Source organism: Mercenaria mercenaria, unplaced genomic scaffold (assembly GCF_021730395.1).
Source record: "Mercenaria mercenaria strain notata unplaced genomic scaffold, MADL_Memer_1 contig_4135, whole genome shotgun sequence".
Taxonomy (NCBI): Eukaryota; Metazoa; Mollusca; class Bivalvia; order Venerida; family Veneridae; genus Mercenaria; species Mercenaria mercenaria.
Genome location: NW_026462341.1, coordinates 19,002 through 36,837, shown reverse-complemented (window position 1 = coordinate 36,837; position 17,836 = coordinate 19,002). Strand labels below are relative to the sequence as shown.

The following is a 17,836-nucleotide window of genomic DNA, read 5'->3' as shown; positions in this document are numbered from 1 at the left end:
TTGCAATTATAAAGTATCAGTCAGTTAAACAAAGATCGAGGTCAAGCATTGTATATACGTCAACATATTTGATTTTTTAATTGATGGGAAAACAATACAGAAATAGTTTTTGTCGCGTAACTCGTTATTAGCTTTTAGCAGATATGTATATCATTGAAAATACCAAAACAGTAAAAAGGCAAATAGCAAATGACAAAAGGCAAAGTAAAACACGGAAAATCATCCTTTCTTTTTCAAAGTTGAACACTTACATATAATATTAAGAACTCGAATGAAACATATTATAAGAGCCTGTCACGGATATACAGACACGATATAAATTCAAGCTCTTAAGCATGCATTTTCTTTACAATAACATGAAAGTTTTAACACACTTTACGTTTCTTGTGACGCAAAAATATAACGCCAATACGTATTTTTCTATAAGCATGCAGTCATAACCGAAGGAGCATCATGGAAGGCATGTGCAGTTTTCCCGCCAAAATACTAAAAAAGAAACGTCTGCTTCCGGTTCTATCAAGAAGGCCCGATATCTACGCATAGTCATTCTTTTATTATTCACGTTTCCATCTTAAGGTTCACATCTGTAGGTGTGTTCAACCAAACATTAAGAAAATCTTCCGAACAATGTACGGAAATGTATATATATCGATCTAGCCGTTTCTACTGAAATAAGGTTTCGGAAGAACCATGTTGAGTCATTAAAGCATACACGTGCCCCGACGCCGACAAGACTTGTCATTTCTTTGGATATGGTTTATGGACATTTTGTCAACGTTTTTAGAAGAATGATTTCACGCAGTACATGCTTTAGTAAACTTGTTTAGAAGGCAATGACCTCCAAATCGTACGACAACAAAAAAAGAAAAAAAATAGATATCAGAAAACTATTGCTATATTTCTTAAGGTTTTAAAACTTTAAAACTTAGTTACCGACGGATTATGTTATATAATACCTAAGAATTAGTTGTTTTGCGATTTTTCCATTCAAAATATCGGTATAGCCTTTTATATTTATTTACCAACCGTTACGCGCAGTTTTCCTCAGGACCGAAGGAAAAATATTGTTGCTGCCGCGGCCCGGGTTTGATTCCCAACTCGAGCATATTTTCTCTCTCTCTCCCTCTCTCCCTCTCTCTTGATTTGGCATTTTAAGACAGATTAGAAACAAAATCTCGTGTTCTAATATTCAAAATATGACCAAACTTTAAGCGAAAATCTGGAGGTCAGAGCCTTTAAATGGCTAAACGCGAAAGTAACAACTTGTGATCTTTTTGTCAATATACTGTTTAACGTATAATCGAAAAATTAAGAATGGTAATGTTTAGGGAAAGATATGACATATTACGCAAGTCACATTTATTTTACTTCCACGTAAAATAAGTTTTGTTTTTTTTTTTAATTTCTTTTTACGATGCTTGCTTTGCCATTTTAAAATACTTTAAACTGCAAGAATCGCTTATTTATGATAGGTCCGTCTATCATTTGCATTAATCTGGGGTCAAAATATGATTGGAAACTAACAGAAAATAAGTTCACCTTGCAAATCAAATAAACACATGGCTTTTGTTTTTTATCATGCTCAACATACATCATGCAAGTATTTTAAAGAAATTGACGTTCACGATTTTTCAAATTGCATTGATACGTTTACAAGTGAATTAACTGAACAATTCGACAGAAAAATAGATAAACCGCGCGTGGTTTAATTACATGTTAGGCCACATATAACAGTAAAGAAAACATTTGCGTAATACTGCAGTAAATATGATTGTGTGCGACATTACTGACTTCCCATATACTAAAGAATTACAATCGGGAATATTATGATGTTGGTTTTCTTAGCGACTTACACTTTTTCTTGTAAAAAAAGGTTTCTAAATCGGCTAGTGCTTCACAAATATATTTAAATACCTGAGGCAAATATGTCCTTAATATGGATGATGATAATATGTTATTTACGTCGACATCGGATAATGAAATCGGTACCATTGTTTTATTAACATACGGCTTTTGTGTGGAATCTGTACGCCGTTTGTGCGAGCAAAAAAATCGACTGATCTTCATGCAAAGAATTTTAACTCAATTCACGCATGTTTTCGTTTCGGCCTGCCTCTTTTCCTGACGTATGCGAAACATCCGTAACTGGTGACATAAAAAACGTCATGAGCCAGTCAGAATACACGAGTGTGAATGAAAGGCGGGAAAATGGAAGTATCAATCGGTCTTCACAGATTTTATTGAATTCTACACAAGTGCATATAGTACATAATCGGACACGATGTCAAAATTGAATTCCATGTATCGCGGTCAGTAAACTATTGACTTGTTGTTAAAAAGAAAGGAAATGTCCGTAAGTAATTAAGAGAGGTGATCAAACACCTTACCCCCACCCCGCCCCACCATATTTTCAACATTTTTACAATCAACCCACCACCCATAAAGACGATTTTTATAAGGACAACAACCCATAATTATGATTTTCTGACGGACCCCACCACCCATAAAAATATTATTATGATTTTCCGACGGACCCCACCACCCGTCAATAAAAAATTCGGTTGCCGCCCGACATCCAATACATTTAATTCTGGAATCGCCTTTATTGAATTATTATAGCAATATGTACATATGTCAGTCTATTTAGTTAAATTTAAATCACATTTTGTTTCTACAGTGTAAGATAGTGATTCATCTATATTTTTGAAACTATGCTGAAAGGAGACTTACTGGATAAGTTTGCAGATGAAGTTGTCAAAACACATTTATTCAGAAAGGGCATAAATTGTCCAACTGAAAAATTGGAGTGTAGCTGTATATTACCTTTATAAGAATGATTTTCATAAAGTTTTTTGTGGGTGAAAAGAAGTACGTCACTAGGTCATGATGGGTCTTTAAACCACCTTACTCCAACAGAAAGATAATTCATTGCTGACACAGCTTAAAAACCCGCCACTAGCCAGTGACTTACTTTTTCCTCCCACCTGAATTTCGTGAAAATCATCCTGATAATATTGGTATAATAAAGCTATATTTCAAGACGAAAGACGGTAAATTGAGGCCCTCCCCGAGTTATTTTGTTTTCACAACTTCGTCTGCAAACTTATTCAGTCAGTCTCTTTTCAGTATAATTTTAAAACATGTATAAATAAATCTCATGCTGTAGAAACAATATATCAAATATAGAGCATACTGCTAAAATCATGCAATGAAATGTTTAGACATTAAGCTGTAAATTTGTAACCATATTCTTGTATTTTCATGTAAATCATATATAATTACCATCATTGAAATGCAAAGCATAGAGTTATTCTGTGGCGCGTCTTTATAGTAGGAAAATCCAAAGCGAAGGTGCCCAGATATTCACGTGTTGACTAAGTCATTGTAAATATATACAACACGGCTTTACTTTGAGGTAAAGTCACAACTAAACAGTTGAAAATCTGGCCAATAGCATTGCAAATAAAGTCTGTAAAAAGATCCTTCTGAAGCATAAAATGCAACCAAGCAGAATATGTGGAACAATTCCATCCAAAGTGTGGACGAGTTATCTTACAGTATGTCAACATGATAATACAGTAATTTACAAGACTTAACGGGATCTTGAGAAGATTCTACACTAAACAAAGAAGATTCATCGTATTCATCTAACATAAGACAGCTCTGGCGTTCCATACATATCATATTGACTGTCAGACAGAAACAGTTCTTTAATTATAAATGCATTTATTTGGGAGGGTGTCAATAATATTTCTTCACATAGTGTATGCGTATTTCATGATAAAGAGGGCTTTCAACTAGAAGAGTATTATAATTTCATTAGGAGGGAGACGACTTTTAGAGACAATACAGGACATGCTGAAAGATTACTCGTCCACACTTTGGATAAAATCGTATATATGTCACTGAAAAAAATGATAAAGTGGGCAAAATAAAAGTTAAATATAGGTAAAAATGCAAAAAGAATGTAAATTTTCTTCATTATTTCAAAAGCGTTGCAATGGGTGACTACCTTCTTCACAACAGTTTGGTTATGTATAAAAAATATCTTGCAAACATTACATGTTTGTAACACTCGTCACTTTCTGAGTACTCTCTTCTTATGAAGTTTTTAGAGAAATAACTTTTCACATAAAATGTGCGGGTTAGTCCCTTTAAGGCGTGCCTCTAAATTTATGTACATAATAATATCAAAATCTTTTAAAAGTTATCAAATTGAATAAGACGATATCAAGAAAAATATAAACCATTATCAATAATATATATATTTTATGATTATTATATACAGTAAAACTAACTTCCTTCAAAGTTTAATCAATTCTATAATGTGTGACTTACGCTGAGAATAACTTTGCATTTGTTCGGACTAACTGAAAACCTTTTTGTGTTCAATTTTTATTTACAGTCATGTTTATTTAAGTAATTTGCCTTTTAAAGGTTCACCGCATTCCAATTAAACGCATAGATAATAACGTGTGGTAAGAAGCCATGGTCCATGTTCATAATTTTAGTAGAAGTTAAAATCCTGCAATGCGAGATAGTTCAGCGACATAAATTTCGAAAACAATACACTTGATCTGACACTATTTTTTTTATTAAACTGCGACAAATTGTGTTGTGTCATGCTCACATATTTGACTTCTTTGGTTTGCTTAACTTTATCAAAACAACTGCTGCCTGACAACTGTTGGTCGGAATAATCCATTATTCAAATGTCAAATTAAACTCTATTCCTTCTCGTCTATAGGCTTTGAGCAGACAGGTAATTGGGGCGGGAGCCACATCCCCAACGTTCACTGTAGGCGCCATCAACATATGCTTTGCCCGTACCCCGAACTTTTGGTCAAAATAATGTAAGTAAAGGTAAAAGGCTATTCAAATGAGTATACAGAAAAAGAAAATGCCACTATAAGTTCAACGAAGAAAGAGAGAATTTTCAAGTACAACAAGTTTCTAGGGAAAACTTGGATACCAATGAAAGACGCCCCACCCCCACCCCCATCCCTTCCCGCCCCACTTGCTTACCCATAGCTATAGACAGACATAGAAATAAAATCCATTTTACTTTGCAAAATAATGAGTGCTTTACGAAATTAATGCAACGAATTTGATTGGTCAATGATAACAATGTCGATTCAGTAAGCTAAACAATTTGGTTTAAATTACTTCAGATTTACATTAGATCCCGTAAAGTTTCATACTGCTGATTTTGCTGACGATCTATACCCGATCAAGTTATAAACAATTATTCACTCATCTTAACCCTGACATAGTCAGATTATTAGACATTGACGGTAAAAGCTTTGATATTTATGTTTTGCAGGCAACAAACTTTTACATGCATTTTTTCAGTGAAATAGTTTCGTTCAGTTAACTGAGTGAGTAAAGTAAAGCAAAGTTAAAGAAATAAATCTTTGATCTAGTCCTTTTAATTATCATCATCGCAAATAAAACCGAAATCTCCCTTCTAGTAAGGAGATACACAGTGAAAACTGCTATTGTCGGTGGTACACATATGACACATTCTGAAATTATTGAAAAGTTGAGTCTTATATCGCGTTACGACAAATATAATCTTAATAAATGTCAGTAAGTTTTCTACACATAGTTATTTCGTATTGGTTTATCATCCTCAAACATCAGACAGTACTTGATGTAAGGGAAACCCCTTTGGGTTTTAATTTAGTTTCAACATTAAATAAATCTGAAGCATTAATCCATCAAATACACAGAAAGGAACAGCGTGCAAAAAACATCAAACACATCTAACTGTAACAAAATTGATTAACATTCTTTTTCATTGCAGTAGAATTATTTTTACCACATCACTGTTTTCTAGGGTAATAGTTAGTTTGCTGTGTTGTGTGTCAAAACAAAGGGATAATGGACGCTTCAGTCCATGTGATGAGTTCGTGACCACACCCATTTTCTTTCCATCTCTCCCTATCTGTATCACGTTATTTGAACTGTATCCGGTGATAAGCACATTTCCTCTATGATCTGTACAAACTCCAGACGCTGCTTTTAATTCTGAATCAGTGAAGGTTTGACAGTGTTTTCCTTGTCCATTGATAATTACTAGACCTTTATCCCAGCTGGCAACAAACACTTTATCATCAACATCACTGAAAGCAACAGTTCGACTGTTTGAGAACAGGTTTTGCCCGGCGTTGTCTTGAGTTACCGTCTGTAATATGTTGCCTGTCATATCGTGTATGTATAACGATCCCCCGTTGTCAGTAATGTATAGCTTATCATCCTTATAAGCAATGCCATGGCAACAATGGTTCAGTTTTATCTGACGAGTGGTTGTCATCTGCTTGCCGATGGAGACAAACTGAATTATGGTATTGTGAAAGCAGACTGCAGCTTCATTTTTACTTGTACACCAAACGCCATAAGGTCCAGCAGGAACAGAACAATAATCTGTCACTGACATTTTTACAATATCTGCACGTTTAATCTTATTATTGTTATGATCTGCTAACAGTAGTGATCCATCCACTGTAAGACAGGATCCAAACACACGACATGTGTATTTGTCATTCTGGACTCTGATGTTTAAATTCTCGATTTCTTTAACAGAATAGACGGTTGTCCTTGGCGATCTTGCAGAATCATGTTGGACCGATCCAAAAGATTTCAACTGCTGTAGAAATCCCAGTATAGCAGGATCAAAGCTAAATGATATATTTGCATCAACACTTGTTTGCAATGAACGAGATACGTCTTCCATTTTTGCAATTTTTTTCAAGGACATTTTCATCGAGACAAATTGTTGCGCTTTGTTTCCTTCTGATTTCTTCAAGTCGTTAACTGCTTGTTTCAGACGTTCTGATTCCGTTTCTGCTTTCTTCCTCTCTTCCAGCAATTTGGATTCTACTTCTATAAACTTCATCTCCAATTCTTTAATCGATTCTTTTTCTAGTTGTTCAAGAATTGTTTCCATTTCTTTTCGAAAGTCCTTTATCGCCATTACTGCTTCCGTCTTAGACTTCTTTAAGTCTTCTATCAGTCTTTGTCTAATGTTCATAGTTTTCGCCATCATCATTTTCAAGTCTTGCAACTTTTGGTGTATTTTATCAACATCTGTCGTTTGAAATTTACTGCTGACAATATCTGGAATGGATTGCACATCAGCACAAGACCTGAAATTATCGACCAAAGATCACTGATCAAAAATGTATATGTAAGGTACTGGAAAAAAATCAACTATTCGTGAAATAAAGTAATACGTTGATACTTAGTAAGTCCTGACTCGTCAGTTTAATATGTAAACAGATCGCAGAAGTATTTTTTCTCCAAAACTATTTTCTAATATAATATAATGTGTGTACAATATTTGATGATACATTTTTACATTTTAACATTCGATTTTTGCAAAGCAAACGCCTTTCACTATCATAATAATAAACAATTCTTTTTTTTTTTTCCATTCTGGCAAAATTACTGAAATTAATTATTACTATTCATATGTTTCGATTTTTTGATACCGGTATGCGTAAGAATTGAAACATAACTGGTAACCCTTTCAGTATAACAAGCATTTTGTTTATGGTTATTTTTGTTATTCACATGGGAACTATCTTCATAGCAGAATAAAGAAATGGTGTCAATATATTTTTTAATTAGTCTGTATATCCTTGCATTTATAGGTGGAAGCAGTATTAATTTCTATTTCGTTAAACTAGTCAGTGTATGTTTCGTTCTATCGGTTGGTAAATATGTTGCAAAACACAAAAAATTTAAAATTCAGATTTTGCTATCTTAAAATAATTATGTTGTCTACTATATATCGATGATGGACAGTCGTGAGTGCATGTTATAATACGAATCAGTGTTTATAGATAAAAGCATAAAACCTGCACTACATGTATAAATTGATATACGATATACAGATGTATTAAATTAAAAAACTGTGAATGCATTCAAAATCAGATTATATATATCCTTACGTGATCCGTAAAAATATTTAGAGTGGAACTCCTGTCTTACAAATGAATAGTCAATAGCCATTGTCGCATGTTAAATTTGAAGTTTATATTGTATTATGAAATGCCCACTTTACCTGTGGTTTAAAGCCATGCATGTTGTACAACCAACCTCATCATGATTACCACAGTACATGTCCACGATCTTTGTCTCATGAATGCAACATCTTTCCGTCGTACTGCTGGTAATCCTGCTTGGAGGCCTGGAGACTTATAGTTTGAGTTATCCAAAAGCGTGTGACCTTTTAAACCAGGAATCATATGAGTTATATCAGCACAAGACTGACAATAATATCCTTGACATTCCACGCAATATTTCACAGCTTCTTTATTCCGATTATTAGCCAGACAAGGTGAACATTTAAAATTGAAAATCTCATCCGATGTGTCTTCACTCCCACCGGACGCATTTTGAAACTGTATATTTACTTCCTTTTTTAATCGACCTACTTGATTTGTAGTAAAATGGTATCGCTACGATCCATACACGTATACCCTATCTAGACTAGTAAACAGAGTTGCGAAGGTGATTATCTCTAGACATAACCTACACTCTCGTTTACATTTAACATTATCTTAACATATGGACCGGACACGAAAATGTAAACAAAGGACAGACAAAAAGACGGACGTTCCTACATATGGGTATTTATGTGGCTACTCTTTTGTTTTCTATATTGTTCTTTTATCCACGTTAAAGAAACATAGCCAGATAAAAGCTTACGGGATGAATGACATCAAAGGAAAACTACAGTTACCAATTGTTCCAATAGCCACCTATGTACGCAAATGTAAGCTAGGTCATTCTTACGAACGGAAATTATTCTGATACAAAGAATAGAATGTTTAAATACAAAGAGGAACATCTCTGAGCATTGCATTCATTTAATATTCGAGTTCGTACGCAGTGTAAATTTTTAATCTCTACTGGTTGAAAACCAGTTTGGGTGACTATTGCGCTTTTCTGTCTGTCCGTCCATCCACGTCAGTTTACATTTTGACCACATTTTAATATTCTTGGCACAAATGTTCCCTATAACAAGATGACGTATCGTGCGCAACAACGACGCCCTAAGCTTTAAGGCCATACTTTCAGGTCAAAAGTCAACCAGTTTTATTTCCTGTTCGGTCTGTAAGTCAACCATCCGTTGAGAAATTCTAATATTACTCGGCACTAATGTTTCCCAAAAGCGACGATGCGTCATGCGCAACTTCCGGACACCATACTTTGAGGTTACATATTAACAGGGATTTTTCCAGCCAGCTTCATTACTCATCCTTCAGTATAGATATTTTAATATTACTTGGCATAAATGTTCACTTTAACGAGACAACGTGTTATATGCAACACCTACAGACTTTGCTAAAAGGTCAAGTCAAACTTATAGGTCAAAGGCCAACGAGTTTTTTTTTTCCTGTCCGGTCTGTAACTCGAGCATCCATTAAGTGGATTTTAATATTACCTCCCCTCGTATAAATCTTTCCCATAATGTGGCGATATGCCACGCACAAATTCCAGACCCAAACTTATAGGTCAAGGTCACAATTTGCGGTTAAAAATGAACACGTTATTATCATAGTCTGTTTTGTATCTAATTCATAACCTTACCATCCATAAAAGTCCCCCGTAATGATACGACGTGACATGCGCAATACCAAGACACTTTATTCAAAGGTCAATGTCGCACTGCAAGGTCAAATGTTAATATTTTCTTTTTTGTGTCTGCTCCATAACTTTGTTATCCATCATGTGATTTTAATATGACTTGGCACATATGTTCTAGTAATTACACGATGTATCGTATGCACCTCAAAGATCCGCCCGGTCAAAGATCAAGGTCACTCTTAGAGTTCAAAGGTTAACACGATCCGTTCCGTGTCTGTTCTAGGACATCTTGTGACTTACCCTTGCGTAATCGCAAGAGGCGACTTATAAGGTTCATATACAAAATCACAACAAAAATGCTTCCTACATGTAATAGTCTGATTCATTCTGCAAAAATATGCACTTGTTATTTTCTGTATATGTTTGTGATTTCTTGAGCGGATTTACAATTTACAAGTGCGAATTTGTGTTGATGACACACTGTACACACGTTTGTAGAATAAAGTCCGTCTTGTAAACATAATGTGAATATTCCTGACAACTTTCAAACATTAGTGTTATATATATGAAGCTAACGTTCAACGGAAATAAAATGTTTATAATGAACTGTTTTGATTTCTTATAATCCTAATTATTGCTATATTTCTTAAATGTCTAGTTTGGAATTTTTCTCTGTATTGCAGGTATTTATTTTTCCTTGGTTAAGAATGCAGACGAAATTACAATATTGTGTAGTGTGTATAAACAACATAGAATAATACTAACTGCGGTATTAAGGCTCATTTAGCTTGAAATAGGGAAACGGTGACCAACTTTGAAATTTAATAACTTAACTTTCGCATTTGACAGATATATGATGTAGAATGAGGTGGAGCAGAGTCAGCCTTATTTCATGGTAGTGTCTGGAAAAAATCTACTTTTTAAGAAATAATAGCTATAAAACAAAGGATTGTATATCTAGATCTTTCTTCTTAAATTACAAATGCAAAACAATGGTCTGCTGTGCCATCAACAGCCTGCGGCATGTAAGTGTACCAGACAGGCAACTTTTACATCAGTACCGTCTTGAATACATTATGTCTAAGGCAGATTCCCTCGGATTATTGGAGAGGTCTATCAAGACCTCTCCATAGTGTTGGCTTTCAAACAAGGAGAATTTAAACTAATCTACTAATTTTACGGCGTTAGATTTCATTTTCTAGCGCAAATTACGGTAAGCCAGTCTAAAATGGCCCAATGCGCTTGCGCACAAGTAAGTTTTGAAATCTTCTAAGACGAAAATAATTGTTCGTTTAAAATAAAGAAATATAGTGTAATACTATTGTTACAAATGTTGGAAACGGTTCAGTTATTAACAAGAAATATATAGATATATATTTTCTATTCTTTGTTCGCAATATTCAAAGATATGCATATGAACTGAATCACGTTAAAATGTATTTCGTTCAATTAAATGAATTTGTACTTTAACTGGCGGGTTCGTTTGCCCCGTTCGGAAGACCTGCCGGAATAAGAAGAGTTCTTCCGAGCTTCTGATAGTCGGAGATGTTAATCACGTGATCAAAACAAGGCGGCAGTTCGACAAACTGAGTAATAAACTAGAACAAATAAAATGTTTAGAATTTCAAATAGCACATTAACACAAAAAAAATATCTGAAAAAAAAATCATTTAAAAAAGAATGATATTTTTTTCACTTCCGGCAGAAGTCCGTAAGTTTTTCTAAAGCTTCTCGGAAGCTATTCTCCTGGGCCCGTTGACAAACAAGCCTGTCAGTTGAGGTTCTCGCAAAAATGGTAAGATGCTAATTTGGCAGCTTTCACCAGGGCCAAGTTCAGTGTACAATTATTGCGGTGGTAGCTTTTGAACCTTTTTAAATGAAATTCAGTAACTAGGAAATGCTTGGGCTTACAGTCCTTGGATTGGCGGAGGTTGATCATTACCTGAAGATGACTTCTGGATTTTGAGGTCATTAGGTCATGACTATGACCCCTAATAGGTCACAGTGACCTGCAACAGGGAAACTGTTTTTCGTCTATAGCACAACCTATCATATTACCAGATAACAATTAGATAACAATTGTTATCTATGTGGCTGATATAACTTTAAAAGGAACAACACTGGACCTCTCCTAGGTTTCTTTTTTAAAAGAAGCCTACTTGTTCCAGTCATAGATTGTAATGTACATGGCATCGGCAAGTGCTCCAGACTTTATGTCAGGTACAGACAATCGCATTGTTAAATATCCGCTAGGAAAGCTGCCGTTACTCCCCTTGGTTGGAGCAAGGAAGTTATCATTTTCATTGTAGATCAATATTTTTGCATGTTTTCTTCCTTTTGTTACGCTGTAAATAGAACAAACGTATGAAATATAATTACATAAACAGTTAAAGATGATTATGTCTTATGCAGATTCTCTTAGCTTATTCCAGTAATAGAATACACTCTGCCAGGCATGTTCCCCTGATACAGCTGTTCTTGTGAAAAAAAGGCAACTTTTGAGATTTAAAGTGAAGTAAAGACGATGGCATTGCTGAAATGTCAGCTAGGAAAGCTGCTTTTACTTCCCTTGGTTTGGGGATTATCAATTCAACTGTATATCAAATAGGACACAATGCATTTAAATTTTTACACGATTTCTTTCTGTTACTAGATTAAACATAGAACAAATTTGTGAAATGTAACAGCACGAACATTAAAAAATAGCATGTAAAAACAATAAAGAAAATTGAAGGTTAAAAAATTTAGGCTTACTTATGACTTAACCGTGTACATGTGTAAATGTATTGAACTAGCTTTTTCATTAAAATTTGCGATGGTTTTTGGCATTTAAAATGAAAACCTAACTCATTTTTAAAACTTTTTGGTTAAATACATACTGTTTTCATATTTCGCTAAATGGTCGCAGACATATTCAAGACCACATAAGAAACACATGAAAGGCATAAACATTAAAATTCTATTTAATTTGGGATATTTTTTCATGCAATTTGCTACAAATGGACCGACTGATGAGCAGAGTTGGCGTGGCGGATTATGATTCGACGCGGGTAGTGTGGATGTATACATATATTTCCCTGTCTTCGAATAACAATTGAGTCTATACTTATATGGATATATTTCGTTTAGGTATTTATGTATATTAGTGCGTTGGTTTTTATAGTTACAAGTTTGAAACAATGGTTTGCTGTGTCATCAGTATTGGCGAGCAATAGAAAAAGCCCCTATTTAAGAATCGCATCGTTAAAAAGGAGGTGATATCATTGCGTTAGAGTAGTTGCTCATACAGCAATAATTCGGTCAAAATCATGCTCCGTTGTGTCGAAAACAGTTCCTAATAAATAGATTCTATTTCTTTCATTTTTAGCGCATTGGACATGGCCCATTTGAAAGTATCTTCGGTTAAATTTAGTATGATGTGGGGCAGATACAGGGTTGTTTTATGGCATTATGTGCAGACTAGTTCAATTTTTAGAAACCTAATGTTTATATATATTTTTTCTTCTCTATTGTCTATATTTAGCAAAATGGTCGAGACCAAATCAGAAACTCAAGAACTTCATAAAATATTTCATTAAATGCGTGACATAGTTTGATATAAATTCCTACAAATGGACCGACTTTTGAGCAGAAGGCTATGAATTCTGTCTATTTATGTCTCTGCTGCTTCTATAATAATATATATTTAAGGCGACTGTGTAACTTAAGTGCTTTGTTTTTCAATTATATATTCGAAACAATGATTTGTTGTGTTATCACCAGCGTGTGGCCTAATTGTTTACCAAACAAGCAACCTTCTACATCAGTATCTACCGTCTGTTATACAGTATGTCTTATGCAGATTCTGTGGGTTATTTCAGTAATAGAATGCATTGTACATAACATTTGTTCTCAGATTTTGACAGGTGTTCTCGCCTCAAAAGGCAACATTCGAGAATTAAAGTGAGGTAAAGACAGCGGCCTTGTTTAAATGCCAGCTAGGAAACCTGCTGTTACTTCCCTTAGTTATTGTGCCATCATTTTAACTTTATATCAAATAGGACACAAGGCATTCTGTTTTCTTCCTCTTACTTAATCAAAAGTAGAACAAATTTGTAAAAATGTAAAAGCATGTGCATTTAAAAATGACAGATAAAAACTTGAGGAAAATTGAAGTTTCAAAGATAGGCTTACTTTTGATTTAACCGTGTACATGTGTAAATAAATTGAACTACATTTTTCTTTAAAATCGGCGATGGTTTTAAGCCCATAATGAAACCCTTACTATACAAAAATCTTTCTCATTTTTAAAGAAACTTTGTTTAAAAATATACATTTCTTCTCAATCTTCTTCATATTTTGCTAAATGGTCACAAACATATTCAAGACCACATAAGAAATACAAAAAAAGGCATAAAAAAGATTTGAATGCATGACAGATTTTTACATGAATTGCCACAAAAAGGACTAGCTTATGAACCGATTGCTATAAGTTATGCAGGTCGATGTTTCAGGGGGAAATATTTATATATTTTCCTGACTTCACATTTCCGCTGCTTCTTATCTATTATAAAAAAATATTCAGTTAAGGTTGCTGTGTACTTCAAGTGCTTTGATTTTCAATTACAAAAAAAATGGTTTGCTGTGCGGTCTGTTTATTTACCAGACATGCAACATTCTACATCAGAACTGTCTGGTTAGTCTGTGTTCAGACCCTGTGTTTTGTTCACAGGAGATAACTCCTGAGGCTATTCAAATTTTGTATAAGTATGTCCCTTCTCTTCTCATAATGAAGTCGGAATATATAACAGAATTATTTTTTCTAAAAAAAAAGATTATCTCGTCGGTAGCCAGACTACTGTCTGGTATACATCATGTCTTACGCATATTTCCACGGTTTATTCCAGCTATCGTCTTAATTGTACGTAGCATGTGTGCTCTGCTTTTCACAAGTTTTCTTACATGAACAGGCAACTTTCCAGAATCAAAGAGAGGTAAAGACAGCGGCATTGTTTAAATGTCAGCCAGGAAAGCTGCCGTTACTTCCCTTGGTTTAGGTACGGGGCCATCATTGTAACTGTATATTAAACTGGACACAAAACTTTATGGGGAAAAAATTGTAAAATGTTATAGCACGAACATTTAAAAAAACGTAAAAAATAACCTTTAAAAGGCCCCGATGGATTTTTTAAATATCTAGGGTACCTCCGCTCAAAGTGTATTCAATAAAGTTTGAATCTCTAAAAGTTTATTCTCAAAGAAATCAATGTGTTCATGCAGAAAGCTATGGATATTTGACTTCACTTAGATTAAAATATTTCGTGAATTATCGGTTTTGGAGGCAGATTTGAACGATGCAGTGTTTTTTTTTTCTGTCGCAAAACGACAATAAGTGTCTTTGACTTGCTTTTTCTCCTTAAACTTACCCCGTGGTAGACACTTTGTTTAGCAGGGCTTTGCACACTACGGGATGATCTATATGAAAACAAGTTCAAATTAACTTGGCATGAGTTGGAAATAAGAAAAACATGGCAAAAATTCCTTGAATTTTGGAGGGTTTGGGGTAGGTCTTAATGCCAGTTGATTCTAGAGATGGGTGATCCCAAAGGTTTAAATTAATAGTGTCTTTTTAAGCACACATTATTGCCATATTACACAATAAGGCACAGGCGTTGCTTCTTTTTATCTTGATTAATACAGACGGAAACCATTGAGTATCCGAGATGACGTGCTTCAAAATTTCGAAAACCCCGTTCCCTGTAACAAATTTATCTGCAGCAGGCAAAACAAATCCGGTCTGTCTCGACGGGTCGTTATTAGGATAATTTAGGATACTTTGTTGCAAAAAAAAAAAATATATATATATATATACAGAAGCTGTCTAATCCCATGGCAAATTTTTACCTTGCTTTCTATTGAATTACAAATGCACCAGCAAACTGAGAACCAGCTATTGCAAATATATTAACCCAAACAAACTTTCTAAATGACAGTTGTTTCCTTTGTGCGTAACTGCTCGATCGTGTACCAGTATATGTACAGATCTTTCAGTCGCAGTTGTACATTAAAATAATATGTGTATCGCTGACTAGTTTTTAAGAGAAAAAAAAAGAAAAAAAAAGAAAAAAACAAGTGAACAAGTTACATCAACCCAACACGCGCCAAACTGAATCTCACAAGAGTTCGTTCTACCGATGGGCTGTTCAAAACTGGGACAGTCACTGACAAGACCTCTTCAGATGGTTTCTTGACTTACATTAGGTCAGCTGCCGGTACTGCAATTTACTAGAGACATCGTACAGTCTTAATTTTAAACAGCACTTGACTGTCTCAATTTGAAGTTGTCCAAAGTCTACAAAATACTCATGACCGTAACTTTCGGAAGAAAGAGAAGAATGTCAACTTACCTGTTAATATATTACCGGGATGGAATTTTTTAACCAGATCCATCTTTTCGAAAAGAAAAAAATCTTACTTACAAGACTAGACCACATAATTACATCAGCTGTGGTTGTAGTGTAGTCACAGACTACTGTGGTTGCGACACCCAAATACACAGAAAAGCAGATGTCAAAACGAATTAACCCTTATCCTGCTAATCTGCTAAATGTCTATAATGAACTTGTCCATCTTTCAATTTGGACAGTTCTATTAACTGTTAAAAGGGGTGCTTACCAAAAGATACTGACTGAATGGCGAAAAGTGCAGATCATGATCAAGGATGTGCAGGCTGATCATGGTCTACACTGGCCGCAAAGGCAGAATCAATTGTGTCCAGCATTATAAGGGTTACACAAAAAAAAAAAACACACACTTTAACCGAAATTATGGGTACTTTCATGAAAAGCGAAAATCTACATACTGTTAATTTAGTTACATATTTGACTTTGGATAGTAATTTGAACATTTTTCTTAACAAAAGCAAAGACTTACTAACTTCATGGTACATGTAATCAGATTAAGATGTTGCAGATCATTTAAAATCGTTTACGTAAATACATCTTAATATATATCTCTACATTAAGTGCCCTTCCGGGATTTTAAGATTTTATCTGAATATTAAACAATTCTATAATAAACTCTTTAAACTTAACAAACGTTCGTGTATTCATAATTCGGCTACAAATTAACAAGTATTTGCAATTCCTTTATCTAAAATGGCATCAATCATGGTTAATAAAGGATTTGATTTACTTTAATATTTATGTATATTTTAATAATAAATATTAAATTTCTTAAGTAAGTATACAAAATAGGTGTGCATTAAATGTGCCCTTTGATCATGTTATATTAATTTAATCTTCTAGTATCGGTCTTGTTTATACTTTAATGAGAAACTAAACAAACTTTGTTTTATTTATTTCTTTGCCTTTCTCCCCTGACCCTAAATACTTTTCATTTACATTTTCATAGAATTCGCAAAAAAAAGACTGAACAATCTATGTTGAACTTTAAAAGTTCAGACACTTCTCAAAAGAACAAAAAAGAATATGTGTGGTGACTTTGATCAAAATACGCCTCCCGCAAGCCCCCCTCTCCCCACAATCCCATTAATTACATAAATAAAAGGATTTCACCACTAAACCTCAGTTAAGATTTGCCCTCAAGGTAGATCCTTTAAATGCGCTGAAAAAAATATACATATATCTATTCTCTCCCCTTTTCTCGGGTTCATTTTAACAACATCTCCCACCCTAGTGCTAATAAATAAAAATGTATGCGAAATGAAAAAAGAAGGTACTGTGCGTCGAAAATCTTTTTTTGAAAAAAAAACATTCCTACGTCGGCTATTTTATGCAGGATAGTCCTGCTGGTGGTGATCCGGGGGTATTTTTCGTGACAATTACTTTTAATGTTGTCATTCACGGACAGATAAAATTTCTATCTAATATTGCTATAAACTTGTTTTACAGTTGTTATGTTTTTTTCGAGTTTCGTTATTTTTTTCTCAAGAATTGGCAGCCGATTTCTGCTAATGACCCTTTGACTATCAAGTTAAAATGTTTTTATGTCAAACTGATTAGAGTGTGTTTTTAAACGTTAGCTGTAGTGTCCCATTCGTATCCTTGATTGCAAATGTGATGTTTGTTTGTTTGTTTGTTTTTAAGTTGGTATATAGTTGCCAGCGGTAACCCATAAGGGCGTTTCCTTTAGAAAAAATGGTAGTGGCAGGATAGCGCACCGATACAGAAGACGCTCCAATTTCAGAGGTTTCTATGGTTCTTCAGTATGCCAGATATAAAGTACCTATACATGGCAC

The 17,836-nt window shown here is 34.3% G+C and overlaps 1 protein-coding gene across 1 annotated transcript; it reads right to left on the bottom strand.

The window, feature by feature from the left end:
* Positions 1-3,934: 3,934 nt before the first annotated feature.
* LOC128553634 (uncharacterized) lies at positions 3,935-8,468 on the bottom strand. The gene is made up of 2 exons (XM_053534809.1): positions 8,069-8,468; positions 3,935-7,148 (listed from the first exon to the last, which is right to left on the bottom strand). The coding sequence occupies exons 1-2, from the start codon at positions 8,125-8,127 to the stop codon at positions 5,798-5,800; spliced, it is 1,410 nt and encodes a 469-aa protein (XP_053390784.1). The 5' UTR covers positions 8,128-8,468; the 3' UTR covers positions 3,935-5,797.
* Between the last annotated feature and the right edge of the window lie 9,368 nt (positions 8,469-17,836).

Excerpts from the sequence above, each read along its gene's own strand:
- LOC128553634 (XM_053534809.1), bottom strand. The coding sequence starts at position 8,127 with ATGTACTGTGGTAATCATGATGAGGTTGGTTGTACAACATGCATGGCT. Across the intron at positions 7,149-8,068 it reads TGCATGGCTTTAAACCACAG|GTCTTGTGCTGATGTGCAAT; the intron begins GTAAAGTGGGCA and ends CGATAATTTCAG.